Raw genomic sequence first — 17,500 nt, 5'->3', positions numbered from 1 at the left:
AGGGAAGGATGTGAGCACACACACTCATGAGCGTTAGGGAAGATGCACACACACTCATGAGCGTTAGGGAAGATGCACACACACTCATGAGGGCTAGGGAAGGATGTGAGCACACACACTCATGAGCGCTAGGAAAGGATGTGAGCACACACACTCATGAGCGTTAGGGAAGATGCACACACACTCATGAGCGCTAGGGAAGATGCACACACACTCATGAGGGCTAGGGAAGGATGTGAGCACACACACTCATGAGGGCTAGGGAAGGATGTGAGCACACACACTCATGAGCGTTAGGGAAGGATGTGAGCACACTCATGAGCGTTAGGGAAGATGCACACACACTCATGAGGGCTAGGGAAGGATGTGAGCACACACACTCATGAGCGTTATGGAAGATGCACACACACTCATGAGGGCTAGGGAAGGATGTGAGCACACACACTCATGAGCGTTAGGGAAGGATGTGAGCACACACACTCATGAGGGCTAGGGAAGGATGTGAGCACACACACTCATGAGGGCTAGGGAAGGATGTGAGCACACACACTCATGACCGTTAGGGAAGGTGCACACACACTCATGAGCGTTAGGGAAGGTGCACACACACTCATGAGCGTTAGGGAAGATGCACACACACTCATGAGCGTTATGGAAGGTGCACACACACTCATGAGCGTTAGGGAAGATGCACACACACTCATGAGCGCTATGGGAGGCATCACAGGTGTGTTCATCTGCTTAAACACTCAAATCAAAAGCATCCCACAGTTAGCCAAACCGCACACTCAAGGAGCAAAATATCAACCCAGAACTATAAGCATCACACTTTTTGCAAAACAGTACACACATTTATTTACAAAACTTTATTTATTTATTTGTTTGTTTATTTAAAAGGGACAATGCACATCATTTGGCATTTTTTGTTTACACTCAAAATGTAAATGTGCCAGAGTTAGCAAAGAAGCTAATTTTCATCTGTAGTCCCTTGGCAGGTCAACACATCATCACATTATATTAATAAGAAGAACGGAAGAAAAGATTTAAAAGATTTAAAAGCAAATTAAGAAAGAAGAAAGAAGAGAAAAGAGAAAGGGACAATAAAATAAATAAAAAATACAAAATAAAGATAAAAAATAAAGAAGGGCAGTGTCTAGGATGAGGGCAGTGTCTAGGATGAGGGCAGTGTCTAGGATGAGGGAAACTAGATACTGCCGTTTTGATTGTTTTTAATCCATCTCTTGAGTGTGGTTTAGGGCAGCTAGGGCTTAGATAGCTGCTGCTCTCTCTGAGTTCAGTAGGAAGGCAGTTCCAATAGTTTGAGGCCCGTACTAAGAAGACTGTTTGGCAAACTTACTGCATCTGTACTGTGCGACACAGTTGCCCCTGGTGGCTGCCCTAGTTGCCCCTGGTGGCTGCCCTAGTTGCCCTAGCTGCCCTAGTTGCCCCTGGTGGCTGCCCTAGTTGCCCTAGCTGCCCTATTCTCCCCTGGTGGCTGCCCTAGCTGCCCTAGTTGCCCTAGCTGCCCTATTCTCCCCTGGTGGTTGCCCTAGCTGCCCTAGTTGCCCTGCCACTACTGCTCTTCTGTTGTATGAACTCAGCCAGTGGTGGAGGGGCAAGCCCATGTCATATTTTGAAAATAAGGCAGGCATCTAGATAATGTGAAAAACGGACAAAATTAAATCAATTGTATTAAGTAATGATATGGCAGTGATGAATGCTGATAGGCTTTTGATCTAGTGTTTTTAAGGTTTGTTTATATAATCAATTGTATTAAGTAATGATATGGCAGTGGTTAATGCTGATAGGCTTTTGATCTAGTGTTTTTAAGGTTTGTTTATAAAGGGTTTCTACTGGTGTAAGAGGCAGTGGCGGTTCTAGACTCAATTACTCCCCGGGCGAGATCCCCCCCGAGCGCCCCCCCCCCAACAACAAAAAAAATCTTCTTTTTTTTCAAACAGTCATTTTTTTATTGAGACATTTTAAATGTAATTTTTAAAGCAACATTAGGCAATTCTGCACAAACAAGCAGATGGCAAACAATGAGATGGCAAAATACTGCTTACAGCATTGCCATTTCACACAGTTAATTAAATGTGCAGGAATCATAGGTCTGCATTCATAACATTATGAGATGTGAGTTGTTTAGAAGAAAGTCAAGGTGTGACTGATTTTAGCCCACTAATAGACTGTTGTAGGCTATATACAGTGGATCCCGTTTCATTAAGGAGACCCAGAGGTGAACTGTCCCCCGCAAACCCCTCCCTTCGCCCCTTCCTCTGCACAGTGCAGTGCAGTAGGCCTACCTTCTGAGCAACAGGGGCGCCAATTCCCTAATTCCTCACACAAGTGATGGATAATAGAAAACGACCTTTATTCTTCTTCTTCTTCTTTTTTTTTTTTTTAAGCGCTCGTGCCGCCCCCTACAAGATGCCGCCCCGGGCGACCGCCCGGTTCGCCCGTACCTAAAACCGCCACTGGTAAGAGGTGTCATGCTTGCTTGGGACCAGCTTGTGAGACAGTATGATACTGTATGTGGAAAAAGATCATGGCATGCATAAAAAGTTTGGCTGCCTCTGTTTTTAGATATGGCCTTATGTGTCTAAAGTTAGCCAAATTATATGTGATAGTATTAGCCACCTTTTTAACATGCTTTTTAAAAGTTAGAGTCTAAAATGATACCAAGGTATTTAAAATCAGGCGCAACCATGAGTTTTTCTACTTCAATACATCAGCCTGCTGTGCACTTGAGGATTTTTAGAGAAGAATACAGACTGTATTAATTTTGAGATGTAGATCTGACCTGTTTAGCCAGTCAGAAAAACGGACCAGTGCTTCAGTTAGTTTAGTTGCAGCCTGCTTTTTTCTACTTTAGACACAGACAACTCAGATAATGTCTCCTCTTTGCAATGTCAAGACATTTCCATCCAAAACTACACAGCGAAGAACCAACTGTTACCAACTGGTAAACTATCAGGTGTGAAGACACTCGGGTGCTTAACTGTAAATTCAACAATCAGTCCTAAGCACTGGGCAACAGGTGAGCCTCGTCCTAAACACTGGGCAACAGGTGAGCCTTGTCCCTTGTCCTAAATACTGGGCAACAGGTAAGCCTTGTCCCTTGTCCTAAACACTGGGCAACAGGTGAGCCTCGTCCTAAACACTGGTGTCCCTTGTCCTAAACACTGGGCAACAGGTGAGCCTTGTCCCTTGTCCTAAGCACTGGGCACAGATGAGCCCTTATCCTAAGCACTGTTTTGTGTTTGGTCCTCTATATATATGTCTGGTCTTATGTGTGTGTGTGTGTGTGTGTGTGTAGGTATCTGATCACATCTCCTCGGCTGGTGCGGCTGGACGCAGTGGAGACGGTGGTAGTGCAGGTGTTTGACGAGCAGGACGCCACCGTGCAGCTGCACCTGAAGAAGTCGCTGGCCGCAGGGGACACTCAGTACGCCACGGAGACCGTCCAGCTCAACGCAGAGAACAGCTACCAAGCGGCCGCCAACATGCGGGTGAGCTAGCACACAACAGCTACCAAGCAGCTGCCAACATGAGCTAAGCACACAACTGCCAACGTGCGGGTGAGCTAAGCACACAACTTAAAAGCTACCAAGCGGCTGCTAACATGCGGGTGAGCTAAGCACACAACTTAAAAGCTACCAAGCGGCTGCTAACATGCGGGTGAGCTAAGCACACAACTTAAAAGCTACCAACTGGCTGCTAACATGCGGGTGAGCTAAGCACACAACAGCTACCAAGCGGATGAGCTAAGCACACAACTTAAAAGAATGAGGTGCCCACTCTGCTATTTCTCCCATACGTTATTCTCCCATACGTTATTGTGCTGCACTGTGCTATTGATAAGTATACTCTTTTGATCCTGTGAGGGAAATTTGGTAAATTTGGTATTTCTCCATACATTATTGTGCTGCAGTGTTTCCATAAAAACTAGTCGATTGCCAGTCCGCACAAACTCTATCTCCTCTCAATACTTCCCTCTTCAGAGAGGGACCAAACAGGGGGACCCACTCAGTCCACTACTTTTTGTTCTTGCTATAGAGCCCTATTGCCTTACGAAGCAGCTCAAGCATAGAAGGCATTACAAGAGGCGGCTTAATACACACTGTCTCATTATTTGCGGATGACTTATTATTGTATGTAGCCAACCCCATTTCTACCATACCAGAAGTTCTTAAAGAAGCCCTATGCAACAATTTTAGCAAAAATGACCTTAATTATGCAGGTTGAGAGTCGTTCTGATGGTTCTACAACACTTTTTGGGTTGTTTGGTGGGTGCTTCGTCTCCCCCTAGTGCTTCTCCGCGGACAAACTGAATATGCAACTTTCTGGTCCCGTCCCGAACAAATCCGGATGTGACTCAGCGGAAGTATCCAATCGCGTCTCGAAAATGTAGTCAGATTGTAGTTTCTAAGATCTTAGAAATCTTAGGCATCTTTTGTGTTTGTTATTTCTTAAATGTATGTCTTGGTGTCATCGGTACGCTGGCGACTACGCCGCTCCGTCCGGCATCTATTGTCTTTGTTAGTCTGTGTCAATGACAATGTCTTATATGTGAAGCGCTTTGGGTTGCACTCTGTGCATGTTAAATGCGCTATACAAATAAATCTGACTTATTTTCCTATCACCACCAATGCCAGGACAATTCCCAATCTACCATTTAAACTTTCACTAGATTCAATCACATATTTAGGAGTAAAGGTCACCAAATCATACTTTGACTTATTTAAAAACAACTTCACTCCTTTGTTAAAACAATCTAAAAAAGATGTTAAGCAGTGGTCAAACTTACCTTTATCCCTCATTGGGAGGGTAAATTCTATAAAGATGAATATGGTGCCTAAATATCTATATTTGTTTCAAGCCATACCTGTATTCATACCACAGTCATTTTTTAGATCATTTAATCAGATGATTTCTTCCTTTATTTGGAATAATAAATCTGCCCGCATCAGGAAAGAATTCATGGAACGACCTAAAGTGGAAGGTGGGCTCTCCCTCCCAAACCTTCGCTCATACTACTGGGCCGCAAATCTTAATACCATCTCTCTATGGCTAAGGGATTGGAATGATTCTGCACCAGCGTGGCTCTTGATTGAAAGGTCAACAAGTAAGCCATATTCACTTCCCGCCCTGCTTTGTGCGTCTTTGCCACAACTTGTGAAACAGGGTATCTGCACATTTTCCAAGTGCAAATTTAAAGACTTTTAAGACCTTTTCAAGACATCTAAATGGAAAAATTAAGACTATACCACGGCAAAAAACTGTTTTATGCAGTAGTTTTTTTTTCTACTAATTTTAACACCCACCCCATTTGGGATGTCTACAGAAGTTACCAAATATATTTTGGTGAAAGAAAATAATTTTGTGTGAATTACCTTCACAGCTATGCCCAATTTTAGGGTCTGGACTGCTTGCTTTTGAAGCTGACTGTACATATCTGGTTGTGCTACTGGCTGAGGCTGACTGTTCTTCACCTGTGTCTGTAGTAGCCTAGGCTACTTGCCAAACATGTGTACTGGAGTGGATTCCCTTATTTTTTCAAAGGTAGACTAAGCTATTTAAATATTGTAATAGGCCTACTAATAGGCATATTGTCCCATATGCAGCACAGTAAATCAAAGGTAATACATTTTGCATAACAGTTGTATTTAAACCAACCAAAGCTTGACTGAAACATTGTAAAACTTGTTTAAAAAAAAATGTATGGGAAAAGTTAAACCCCCTCCTCGCATGTTCCTGCTGAAAAACTGTTGGTTTCATTTCAATCACGCACATAATATGAACACAGATGCGGTTTTTTTATGTAGCCAGTCGCCGACATTCTTTCGACGCCAACTTTTGCGAAGTACTGGGAAAGGCTGGCAAGCAAGCTGCAGACCGATATTACAGGTAGGCTATTATAACTTAAGACAGATATTTACTTAGGCTAAGCCAGCAAAAGACGCTGGAGAGATGCAAACTGATACACTTATTGTGTATTTCCTCCCGATTGAGAAAACGTTTTTCTTTTTCTGTCGGTCCGTGGTTCCTTCATAAATTGCGCAGCAAATGATCAGATGAGTAACAGAAGCACCACGCATAATTTGACCAGCAGTCTTTGCGTCAATAGTTTGTAAAACGATGCTGCGTCCGAGCAAAGATTCTAGAAACCCAGCGCACTTCCAAAAAGGAGGACAAATGAGCGTCCGGCTTGAGGCTGCGCTGGACGGGACTTTTAAACTGTCCGGCCTAAATCCGAATGTATGGCCACCCTATCGCTAACTGGCTTACCCAGCTCTTTCTCCCGCTCACTCTACCGCTCGCGTAGGCTACCTAGGCCTACGTATCTCTTAGGCCTCGGCTATAGGCTACCACGAAAACGCAAGGCATATTTTTACATATTCTTACCATTTTCACACCTTTAACGACACGTGAAAACATCTTCACTCTGCAACCACTACACTTCCTCCAGTAGCCTTATAGTCACTTATACATTTCCGTTTAAACAAATACACGAAACCAGATGGAGACATTTCACTCGCTCTCTCACACTCGCTGGCGGTCCCATACACAAATTTAATACCTCCATTTCGAAAATTCAAGACATTCCAGACAATTTAAGACTTTTCTAGGCCTTAAAAACCTAAAGTTGTATTTAAGACTTTTTAAGACTTTTTAAGGACCCGCGGGAACCCTGTGAAAAATATCAAAGGGAACATAGTTGTTACACAATCTCTACGTATTCTTAAACAATTTAAGACAAGCTTAGGTATTCAGCAGATCTCCATACATTCACCTGTAATCAATAATCATCTTTTTCAACCATCTTTACTTGATAAGGGCTTTCAAACTTGGTTTGAAAGGGGTATATCTTGCATTGGGGACCTGTACATTGATAACACATTTGCCAGCTTTGAACAACTGTCCCATAAATTTAATCTGAACAATACTCATTTCTTCCGCTATTTACAAATTAGGGATTTTGTACGCAAAAAAATCAGTTTTTCCTGATAGTCCCCCCCTCTCATGCCTAGATTCTTTATTGAAAGGTAATTTTCTTAATAAGGGTAGGGTCTCTATGTTCTATGCACACATAATGGCTGCACATAGTCCTTCTATCTCACATATTCGAGAACAATGGGAAAACGATATGGGGGTCTCACTTTCTGATGAGGAATGGGAAATGGCCCTCACAAGGGTTCATTCTTCATCGATATGTTCCAGACATGCCCTGATACAGTTTAAAGTTTTGCATCGATTGCATTTCTCTAAAGCTAAGCTAGCAAGAATATTCCCTAATAAAAGCCCCATATGTGATAAATGCAAACAAACGACAGCAACATTATACCATATGTTCTGGTCTTGTTCAAAACTTGTTCAAAACATTTTTGGTCATCCTTTTTTGATACCATGTCTCAAATATATGGTTTTGATATCCAGCCTTCTCCTTTAATTGGAATTCTTGGCATAATTCCGGAATCGGACCAAGGTAGTTTCCCAGCCTACCTACAGAGGGCGTTTGCCTTCTCCTCTTTATTGGCTAGAAGGCTCATTCTTTTCAAGTGGAAAGACACAACTCCTCCAATACACGACCACTGGATAAGGGACATGATGCAGAGCCTTAAACTGGAAAAAATAAGGGGTACGCTAAATGGCTCCCTTCAGTCATTTCAGAAAACATGGGACCCTTTCTCAAGATACGTGGACTTATTGCCTGGCCTGGACATTTGAAATAGCCTTGATCTATCCTTTCCTATTTATGTACAGTGAATGCACTTTTACCTGTTTTTTGTTTGTTTGTTTGTTTGTTTGTTTGTATTTTGTTTTTGTTTTTGTCTTCTTGTCTCCAATTTCTGTTCTGTTACTGAGAAAATCTTAATAAATAAACAATTAAAAAAAAAAAAACTAGTCGATTGCCGAGTGTGGAGTAACACGCTTTGGAAATTCACAATTTCGTCGCCGTTTTAAAAAAAAAAAAAAACATAGTCCAGTATTTCTTTCGAAATTGAAATGAAGTTTCCAGAGCGTGTTACTCCACACTCGGCAATCGACTCCTACGGACTTTCCCCTAAAGATGGAAGCTGCAGCAGCAACATTTCCGGAAAGGTACTGGCTTGATGAAATTCATTCTGGACTCTCTATCCGACCACATAAAGACTTCGGGATACTTCGGTTTGGCTTTAGGGACCCTCTACTCACTACCACGTAAGTGTAATGTTGTTTGGAACTGTAGAACAGGTATAAAAATAGCATTTTGTAGCGGCGAAATGACATGCCCGGGTCACTTCCAGGCTAACGAGTTTTGACTAAAAACGGTAAAATCAAACTTTCTCAAAACACATCCGAATGACATGATTTTGATGTCAACTCAACGTATGTACTCCCAATCATCCGTAAATTGATCTAAAGTGCATTTTACTCCGGATAATTCCTTTAACCTACGTTTACAAAATACTATTGTCATATAACAACACCGGTGTTTCTGTTTCGTTTGCAGACGATCAACATTAGCCAAGTGTGTGTGGTGCAGTAATTATAAAAGTTAAGTTAACGTTAGCGTAGCAACTTACTGAAGTCTGTCGTATCCAGTTCGCCTTCATCGTCGTAAGGACTTAAAATAAGAAGAACATATCAAAATTGGATTCCTTGTATCAAACAAAGTAGAGAAAATACATTATACAACAATTTAAGACTAAAGGAAGCTGAGATATAACCTTTTCTCTTTTCGGCGGGGCCATTTTGGATTTTATGGATAACTGCCACTAGGGGGGCCACCCCAACTTGTATCCATGGATTTTTGAAAACCTTAGGCCTATACCTAACACCCTGCCAAAAATCAAAAACTTATCCAGAAGTGCCCAATTTTCATGAATTGCATCCTAGCTAGAAGGGGAGCAATCTGATCCAAACAACATTCAGATCGTTTCAACCACTACGCCTCCTCCGTCTCTGAGGTCGTGCTGTCAGTTTTTTGTCTTCAATTATTTCCCCAAATGATCCATAAGGGAAAAAATCATCTGCCTTGCCATGATAACTGTAATGCGTGTTAGGCGACCTTAACCGTTAAACATTTATGGCACTGTGGTCACAGTAATACAATGTAACAGCTACCACGTCTATTAAAAAGTATGGAAAGTTATATGGGTACATGGTTTACAGCGATTGGTTTACAGATAGGCTATAATTTTGGTCCGTTTGGGGCCATTTAACATCGTGTTTGTTTACATCTTGTCAGAATCCATCATGGCGGACAATGAATATAAATTAATCTTTTGTTAATCTTTGTTTAAACTGGATTAACTAATCCAGGGTTAAAATTAAGATGTGCAATGAGTTTCTGGTTAATTTAAACCCCTATTTAAACCTAGATTTACTAAACCTAGTTTAGGCCTAAACTAGGATTAATTTAAACCACGTTGGTGCAACCCGCCCTTAGTGTGATAATAAGATGGAGAGCTTTACCATCTCAAGTTTAGAGGAAGGTTTTAGATGTTATTCTTTTACAATTCAATAATAATAGTACAATTGAAAGGTTGAATGCCTTGTGTAACTATTCATAAAAAACAGTAGTTCAGTTTGGACAATATAACCGATAAAAAACATTCACATTTATCATCATAATCCAAGATCTCAGCCAAAATGTAACAAAGATATCAAGGCTTTTTCATTAGAGCATGCACTGTTCACCTCTGTGTTTAAATGTATTTAAGTGTGTTTAATGCTCCTGATGTGTTTAAGTGTGTTTACGTGTGTTTAATGCTCCTGATGTGTTTAAGTGTGTTTAAGTGTGTTTAATGCTCCTGATGTGTTTAAGTGTGTTTACGTGTGTTTAAGTGTGTTTACGTGTGTTTAATGCTCCTGATGTGTTTAAGTGTGTTTAAGTGTGTTTACGTGTGTTTAATGCTCCTGATGATTCCCACAGATCTTCTCCAAGGACTTCCCGTCTGACGCCACCCATGTGTACCTCCACGCTGTGGGCAGCGGCATTAACCAGCACGAGAGAATGCCCGTCTCCCGTGACAACGGATTCCTCTTCATCCAGACTGATAAGCCTCTATACACACCTGAGCAGTCGGGTACTTACTCCACACACACACACGCACACGCACTCACACTCACACAGACACACACACACACACACACTCACGCACACACACACTCGCACTCACACACACACACACACAAATACATACACAATTCCCCTATGTAGCTAGACACCATCTCTACACACACACTCACCTGGCCAGCCAAATCTAAGCATACACACTTCACACAATAATACATCAAAGCCAACCATGTCATTTAAATGAAATTAACAAACAAAATATACCATATTATTTAACATGTAACCCTATTGTGCCTAGATGAATACATCTCATTGTAAATTGTAAATACTTGACTTCATTCGTCATTCTAACCTGTCAACTTTCTCTTTGTGTGTGTGTGTGTGTGCAGTGAAAGTGAGGGTCTTCTCCCTGAGTGAAGAGCTGAAACCAGCCAGGAGAAAAGTCACTCTCACATTTCGGGCAAGTAACGCATCAATAGATATGCTGTTGGACTACTCTATAACACATCAGTGCTGTTGGACTACTCTATAACACATCAGTGCTGTAGTGTAGTGTGTAGTGTAGTGTAGTGTTCAGTGCGCATCAATAGATATGCTGTTGGACTACTCTATAACACATCATTATTACACGGCTCTTCACAAGGCAAGTAGAACGCTCCATTGACTTGAATGGGATTTCCCAAAGTTCTAGCGGTCATTATTTTCGAGGAAAGGACCTCTGAAAAAAATAATGACCGCTGTCAATGACAATGGAGTGTGTGCTTCTAATTCAGGTATTTCATATCACTACGCAAGGACTGGAACTTCATTCAGAAATGAAAGCAGACGGTTGATCAACTGTGTTCTAAAGAATGTTTGATTCAAGTTCAGCGTGATGAACAGTAACAAATAGGCTAGGTTATGTAGGCTAAAGTCAAATCGGGGGGAGTTTATTATTTCGTTTTGGCAAGTAGCCGTGTAATAAGCGGGATAATGTATAGAACGTCGGTCATTATTGGGAAAATAAGTCCCTTCAGGGCGGAACTAGTCCGGTTCGCCCTGTCGGGACTTATTTTCCCAATAATGACCGGCGTTCTATACATTATCCCTTATGTATTGTAGTGTAGTGTGTAGTGTAGTGTAGTGTAATGTTCAGTGCTGTATGCCTCTGTAGTGTAGTGTGTGTGTGAGTGTGTGTGTGTGTGTGTGTGTGTGTGTGTGTGTGTGTGTGTGTGTGAGTGTGTGTGTGTGTGTGAGTCTGAAGGTTTTGGGTAATCTTGTTTCTGTAGGACCCTGATGCCGTGAAGGTGGACATTGTGGACCTGGAGGATGTTAGTGGGATCATATCGATGCTGCGCCCTTTTAAAATACCCCTCAAGCCAAAGTAAGGACCCCCACACACACACATACACACACACATATACAGTACACACGCACACACACACACACACACACACATACACACACACACACACACACACATACATACACACCCTTTTCTACATTTCTAATCAGTAAGCATGGCTTTACCCTGACATGTCTTCTGTCCTGTCTTCTTGAATTTCCCCTGGGGATCAATAAAGTATCTATCTATCTATCTATCTATCTATCTATCTATCTGTCAGGTCGTGTCTTGACAACTAGTCACAGTCATCTCATGCTAGTGGAGTTCTATACAAACTATCAATGTCAATGAGATATTGTTATTATTTATATTATTATTATTATTATTATTATTATTATTATTACTGTATTATTATAACTACTATAACTATTTATATAACTATGTATATAACTATTATTATTATTATTATTATTATTATTATTATTATATATAGTTTTTTCTTAATTGCTAAAACACAATTTCTGAAACCTTGCTCCATTTTCTTAAGATATTAAACACAAAACCTCAGCTTCAAGCACTAGTTACAAAACCTCTGACTCCTTGCAAAATCAAACTTTTGCCTCAAAACAGTTTTACCTGTGCTCAAAATCAAACTTTTGCCTCAAACCCGATTTACCTGTGCTCAAAATCAAACACTGCTCTCAAATCCACACTGCTCTCAAATTCCAAAAAAAATTACCTATTTTGATTGGTCCAGCCCAGAAGATAAAGAGTCCATGATGTCCAAATAGAATGTTTTGATTGGTCTAACCAATCAAAGGTTGTGGAAGTGTGATGTGTGGAAGTGTGATGTGTTGTCGTGTAACTGTGTCGTGTCTTTAAAGGTGAGGGGTGTGAAAGTGTGATGTGTTGTCATGTCTTTAAAGGAACACGCCACCCAATGTCAGTAGTAATATATGTTCTTACCTTAACTTTCACAAGTTGAGTCATACCTCTCCCGTGTGGGTACGTGCACTCAAACGCTCTGGTACGCGGCGCGACTGTGTTAGCATGTTGCTATGCTAGCGGGCTCAGACGTAGCCAGACGTAGAAGTAATCAAAAACATCCATGTTTTCCCGACTTAAATACAGTTGCACGAGTAGTTGATAAAAATGTCTACGGTCACACAACATGAAACGTGGCGATTTTCCAAGCGAATAAACAGGAGAACTACAATGTGTGGCGCAATAGCACTGGGAGTACTTCGACCATAGCGTGGTAATATTAATTAACACCTAAATGTAGATCCTATCCACCACAGAGTTTAGAATCCATGCTTGATCGACCCCTCAGCCTCCCCCTCCCCTCTGAGCGAGAGAGAGGCACACACACTAGAGATGCGCTGATGGGCTATTATTTCAACCATAACTGCATAGCAAAACTTATCATCCATCAGCCATCCATCAGCACCAAAGTTTTTTGATCAATTTTCAAAACCGCACCCGCCCACCATCCGCTGGTTGTTTTAATGTAGGCTATATGGGTGATGCAGCGCTGCTGACGTGAGGCTAGAAAGCCCTTGCCTGTTCTAGAAAGACGGATCCAATGCAGCAAATATATTAAAAGGCTAAAGTCGTACATTGGCTATGTTGTAGCCTATCCCCAGCAAAACAGTCTCCAAATAAAACGCACATCGGCCTGTTGCCTATTCTGCCAGCTTGTGACAATATATCGTTCGAAATGCTTGATTGCATAAGTAAGTATGTATATATACTTTTTTGAGGGAAATTTGGTCTCTGCATTTAAGCGAATCGGTGAATTAGTGAAACACAAACAGCACACAGTGAGGTGAAGCACACACTAATCCCGGCGCAGTGAGCTGCCTGCTACAATGGCGGCGCTCGGGGAGCAGTGAGGGGTTAGGTGCCTTGCTCAAGGGCACTTCAGCCACGGCCCACTGGTCGGGGCTCGAACCGGCAACCCTCCGGTTACAAGTCCAGAGTGCTAACCAGTGGGCCACGGCCGCCCTGCATTGCATTCTCCACATTTTTAGCTACATTTTCATTTTTGTTCAGTGAATCTTTTGTAAATTGCTTTACAAACCCGACTCCATTCATTCTGAAAGTCCACCGCACAACAGTGCAACGTGCATGTTCACATTTTTAGTAACAACCGCCAAACTTGCTTGCCTGCCTTACACATCTAAGGTATCTAGCCTCTTGACGCCATCGAGCAAATGATAGACAATCTGACACTATCAAACACAAAAGGGAACATTTTGATTTGGTCCGAAAGTGTAAAGCATTCAACAAAGAAAAATGTGGTTACTTTGAAGTATCTAAGATAAGATATCACATTAGTTTGTTTTTAGTTCCTTCTACATACAACAATTATTAGCTGATTTTGTCCTTGAATGGAGGAGAAAGGCTCAATGAATGCCTATGTCTGTGCCAAATCATTTCAACAATAGTAAATGCAACTGTATTAGTCATAATACATTTCAGGACTTTTACTTTCGATATTTAAGTACATTTGAAGGCAAGTACTTTTGTACTTCCACTCAAGTGGAAATGTAAAAGGAGGACTTTTACTTTTACTGGAGAAACATTTGACCATGTGTATCTCTACTTCCACTCAAGTACAGGATTTGTGTACTTCGTCCACCACTGCGGAAGACAAGGAGTGAATAGTGGCAAGAGGCAAGCCGAAAATGCAGCTAAAAATGTGAAAAATGCAATGCAATCAAGCATTTTGGACGATATATTGTCACAAGCTGGCATAATAGGCAACAGGCCGATGTGCGTTTTATTTGAAGACTGTTTTGCTGGGGATAGGCTACAACATAGCCAATGTACGACGTTAGCCTTTTAATATATGTGCTGCATTGGATCAGTCTTTCTAGAACAGGCAAGGGCTTTCTAGCCTCACGTCAGCAGCGCTGCATCACCCATATAGCCTACATTAAAACAACCAGCGGATGGTGGGCGGGTGCGGTTTTGAAAATTGGTCAAAAAACGTTGGTGTTGATGGATGGCGGATGGATGATAAGTTTTGCTATGCAGTTATGGTTGAAATAATAGCCCATCAGCGCATCTCTAGTGTGTGTGCCTCTCTCTCGCTCAGAGGGGAGGGAGAGGCTGAGGGGTCGATCCAGCATGGATTCTAAACTCTGTGGTGGATAGGATCTACAATTAGGTGTTAACAATACTACTACGCTAGGTCGAAGTACTCCCAAGTGCTATTGCGCCACACATTGTAGTTCTCCTGTTTATTCGCTTGGAAAATCGCCACGTTTCATGTTGTGTGACCGTAGACATTTTTATCAACTACTTGTGCAACTGTATTTAAGTCGGGAAAACGTGGATGTTTTTGATTACTTCTACGTCTGGCTACGTCTGAGCCCGCTAGCATAGCAACATGCTAACACAGTCGCGCCGCGTACCAGAGCGTTTGAGTGCACGTACCCACACGGGAGAGGTATGACTCAACTCGTGAAAGTTAAGGTAAGAACATATATTACTACTGACATTGGGTGGCGTGTTCCTTTAAAGGTTAGGGGTGTGGAAGTGTGATGTGTTGTCGTGTCTTTAAAGGTTAGGGGTGTGAAAGTGTGATGTGTTGTCGTGTCTTTAAAGGTTAGGGGTGTGGAAGTGTGATGTGTTGTCGTGTAACTGTGTCGTGTCTTTAAAGGTTCGGGGTGTGGAAGATCGAGGCGTCCTACACGGATGACTTCAGCACGACTGCCAATGCTCAGTTTGAAGTCAAAGAGTACGGTAAGGCCTCACAAAAGACACACACATGCACACACACACACACACACACACACATGCACACACACACACACACACACATGCACACACACACACACACACACACACATGCACACACACACACACACACACACAGTCATGCACAACTGCACACATACTGTATGCTGTATGTAGACATATGCACACACACACGTTTGCACACGCACAAACATGCACGCACGCACACACACACACACGCGCGCACACACAGATAAATGTTCTATTTCTGTCTCTCAGTTTTACCCAGCATCATAGTGACTATACAACCAGAGCAGCGCTACATCAGCCAAGCCAACATGGACTCCTTCAAGCTGAGCGTCACAGCCAGGTGAGTGTCAGGTGAGTGTCACAGCCAGGTCACAGGTGAGTGTCACAGCCAGGTGAGTGTCACAGCCAGGTGAGTGTCACAGGTGAGTGTCACAGCCAGGTGAGTGTCACAGGTGAGCGTCACAGCCAGGTGAGTGTCACAGGTGAGCGTCACAGGTGAGCGTCACAGGTGAGTGTCACAGCCAGGTGAGCCAATATGGACTCCTTCAAGCTGAGCGTCACAGCTGAGTGGATCATATGAGAGGCACATGCAGACACACATGCACATGTGATGAGACACACAGAGCTCCACATGTGATAATAGAGCTCCACATGTGATAATAGAGATCCACATGTGATGATAGAGCTCCACATGTGATGATAGAGCTCCACATGTGATAATAGACACAGAGAGCTCCACATGTGATAATAGAGCTCCACATGTGATAATAGACACAGAGAGCTCCACATGTGATAATAGACACAGAGAGCTCCACATGTGATAATAGAGCTCCACATGTGATAATAGACACAGAGAGCTCCACATGTGATGAGAGAGCTCCACATGTGATAATAGAGCTCCACATGTGATGAGAGAGCTCCACATGTGATAATAGACACAGAGAGCTCCACATGTGATGAGAGAGCTCCACATGTGATGAGAGAGCTCCACATGTGATAATAGAGCTCCACATGTGATGAGAGAGCTCCACATGTGATGATAGAGCTCCACATGTGATGAGAGAGCTCCACATGTGATAATAGAGCTCCACATGTGATGAGAGAGCTCCACATGTGATAATAGAGCTCCACATGTGATAATAGAGCTCCACATGTGATGAGAGAGCTCCACATGTGATGAGAGAGCTCCACATGTGATAATAGAGCTCCACATGTGATGAGAGAGCTCCACATGTGATAATAGAGCTCCACATGTGATGAGAGAGCTCCACATGTGATAATAGAGCTCCACATGTGATGAGAGAGCTCCACATGTGATGAGAGAGCTCCACATGTGATAATAGAGCTCCACATGTGATGAGAGAGCTCCACATGTGATAATAGAGCTCCACATGTGATGAGAGAGCTCCACATGTGATAATAGAGCTCCACATGTGATAATAGAGCTCCACATGTGATGAGAGAGCTCCACATGTGATGAGAGAGCTCCACATGTGATAATAGAGCTCCACATGTGATGAGAGAGCTCCACATGTGATAATAGAGCTCCACATGTGATGAGAGAGCTCCACATGTGATAATAGAGCTCCACATGTGATGAGAGAGCTCCACATGTGATGAGAGAGCTCCACATGTGATAATAGAGCTCCACATGTGATGAGAGAGCTCCACATGTGATAATAGAGCTCCACATGTGATGAGAGAGCTCCACATGTGATAATAGAGCTCCACATGTGATGAGAGAGCTCCACATGTGATGAGAGAGCGGCATTATTGCGCAGCAGCGCTAACGTCACTGAGTGACACATTCTAACCCAGTTAGTTTCCATTGGTGTTGTGAGTCCATGTCGTGTGTCTGCTGAATGTCAGTCAGTTTTTTAAGTTTTAACCTTGTGTGTGTGTGTGTGTCTGTGTGTGTGTGTGTGTGTGTGTGTGTGTGTGTGTGTGTGACTTCCTCCAGGTATGCTCATGGAGCCCCTGTGCAGCAAGCCTATGTGATGAGCAGGTTTGGCTACATCTCAGGAGAGAGCACAACCATCCTACCCAGGACCAGCAGGACTGTGGAGGTAGAGCATAGCCACAGCACACACACACGCACGCACGTACGCACGCACGCACGCACGCACGCACGCACGCACGCACGCACGCACATATTAGTCAGCTGGAAAACTTGTTTTAAAGGTTGGACCCCTTAAAAAGTACGTTTTGCATTTTTGGTATCTAGTGAACATTTCCGGTTGATTAAATGTAGGCAGTGGCAATTTTTTATTGCCATATTTCCAAAATGGCCGCCAAAAGAGTCGGATGGAAAACAAGAATTACAGTCTTGTGTG

The 17,500-nt window shown here is 42.7% G+C and overlaps 1 protein-coding gene across 1 annotated transcript in view; it reads left to right on the top strand.

Moving 5' to 3' along the window:
* Positions 1–17,500, top strand: part of c5 (complement component 5) — a 79,832-nt gene that overhangs the window by 910 nt on the left and 61,422 nt on the right. The window contains exons 2-8 of the mRNA XM_076270979.1: positions 3,320–3,512; positions 9,923–10,076; positions 10,456–10,526; positions 11,335–11,429; positions 15,061–15,143; positions 15,417–15,507; positions 17,128–17,233. Coding sequence (XP_076127094.1) covers positions 3,320–3,512; positions 9,923–10,076; positions 10,456–10,526; positions 11,335–11,429; positions 15,061–15,143; positions 15,417–15,507; positions 17,128–17,233 — 793 coding nt within the window. The remainder of the gene's footprint in view (positions 1–3,319; positions 3,513–9,922; positions 10,077–10,455; positions 10,527–11,334; positions 11,430–15,060; positions 15,144–15,416; positions 15,508–17,127; positions 17,234–17,500) is intronic.

The sequence above is a fragment of the Alosa pseudoharengus genome, unplaced genomic scaffold (assembly GCF_046254945.1).
Source record: "Alosa pseudoharengus isolate Yale_2024_CS ecotype anadromous, Long Island Sound unplaced genomic scaffold, YU_APseudo_1.1 YU_APseudo_1.1_scf_6, whole genome shotgun sequence".
Lineage (NCBI taxonomy): Eukaryota > Metazoa > Chordata > Actinopteri > Clupeiformes > Clupeidae > Alosa > Alosa pseudoharengus.
This window is presented reverse-complemented; position numbering and strand designations above follow the sequence as displayed.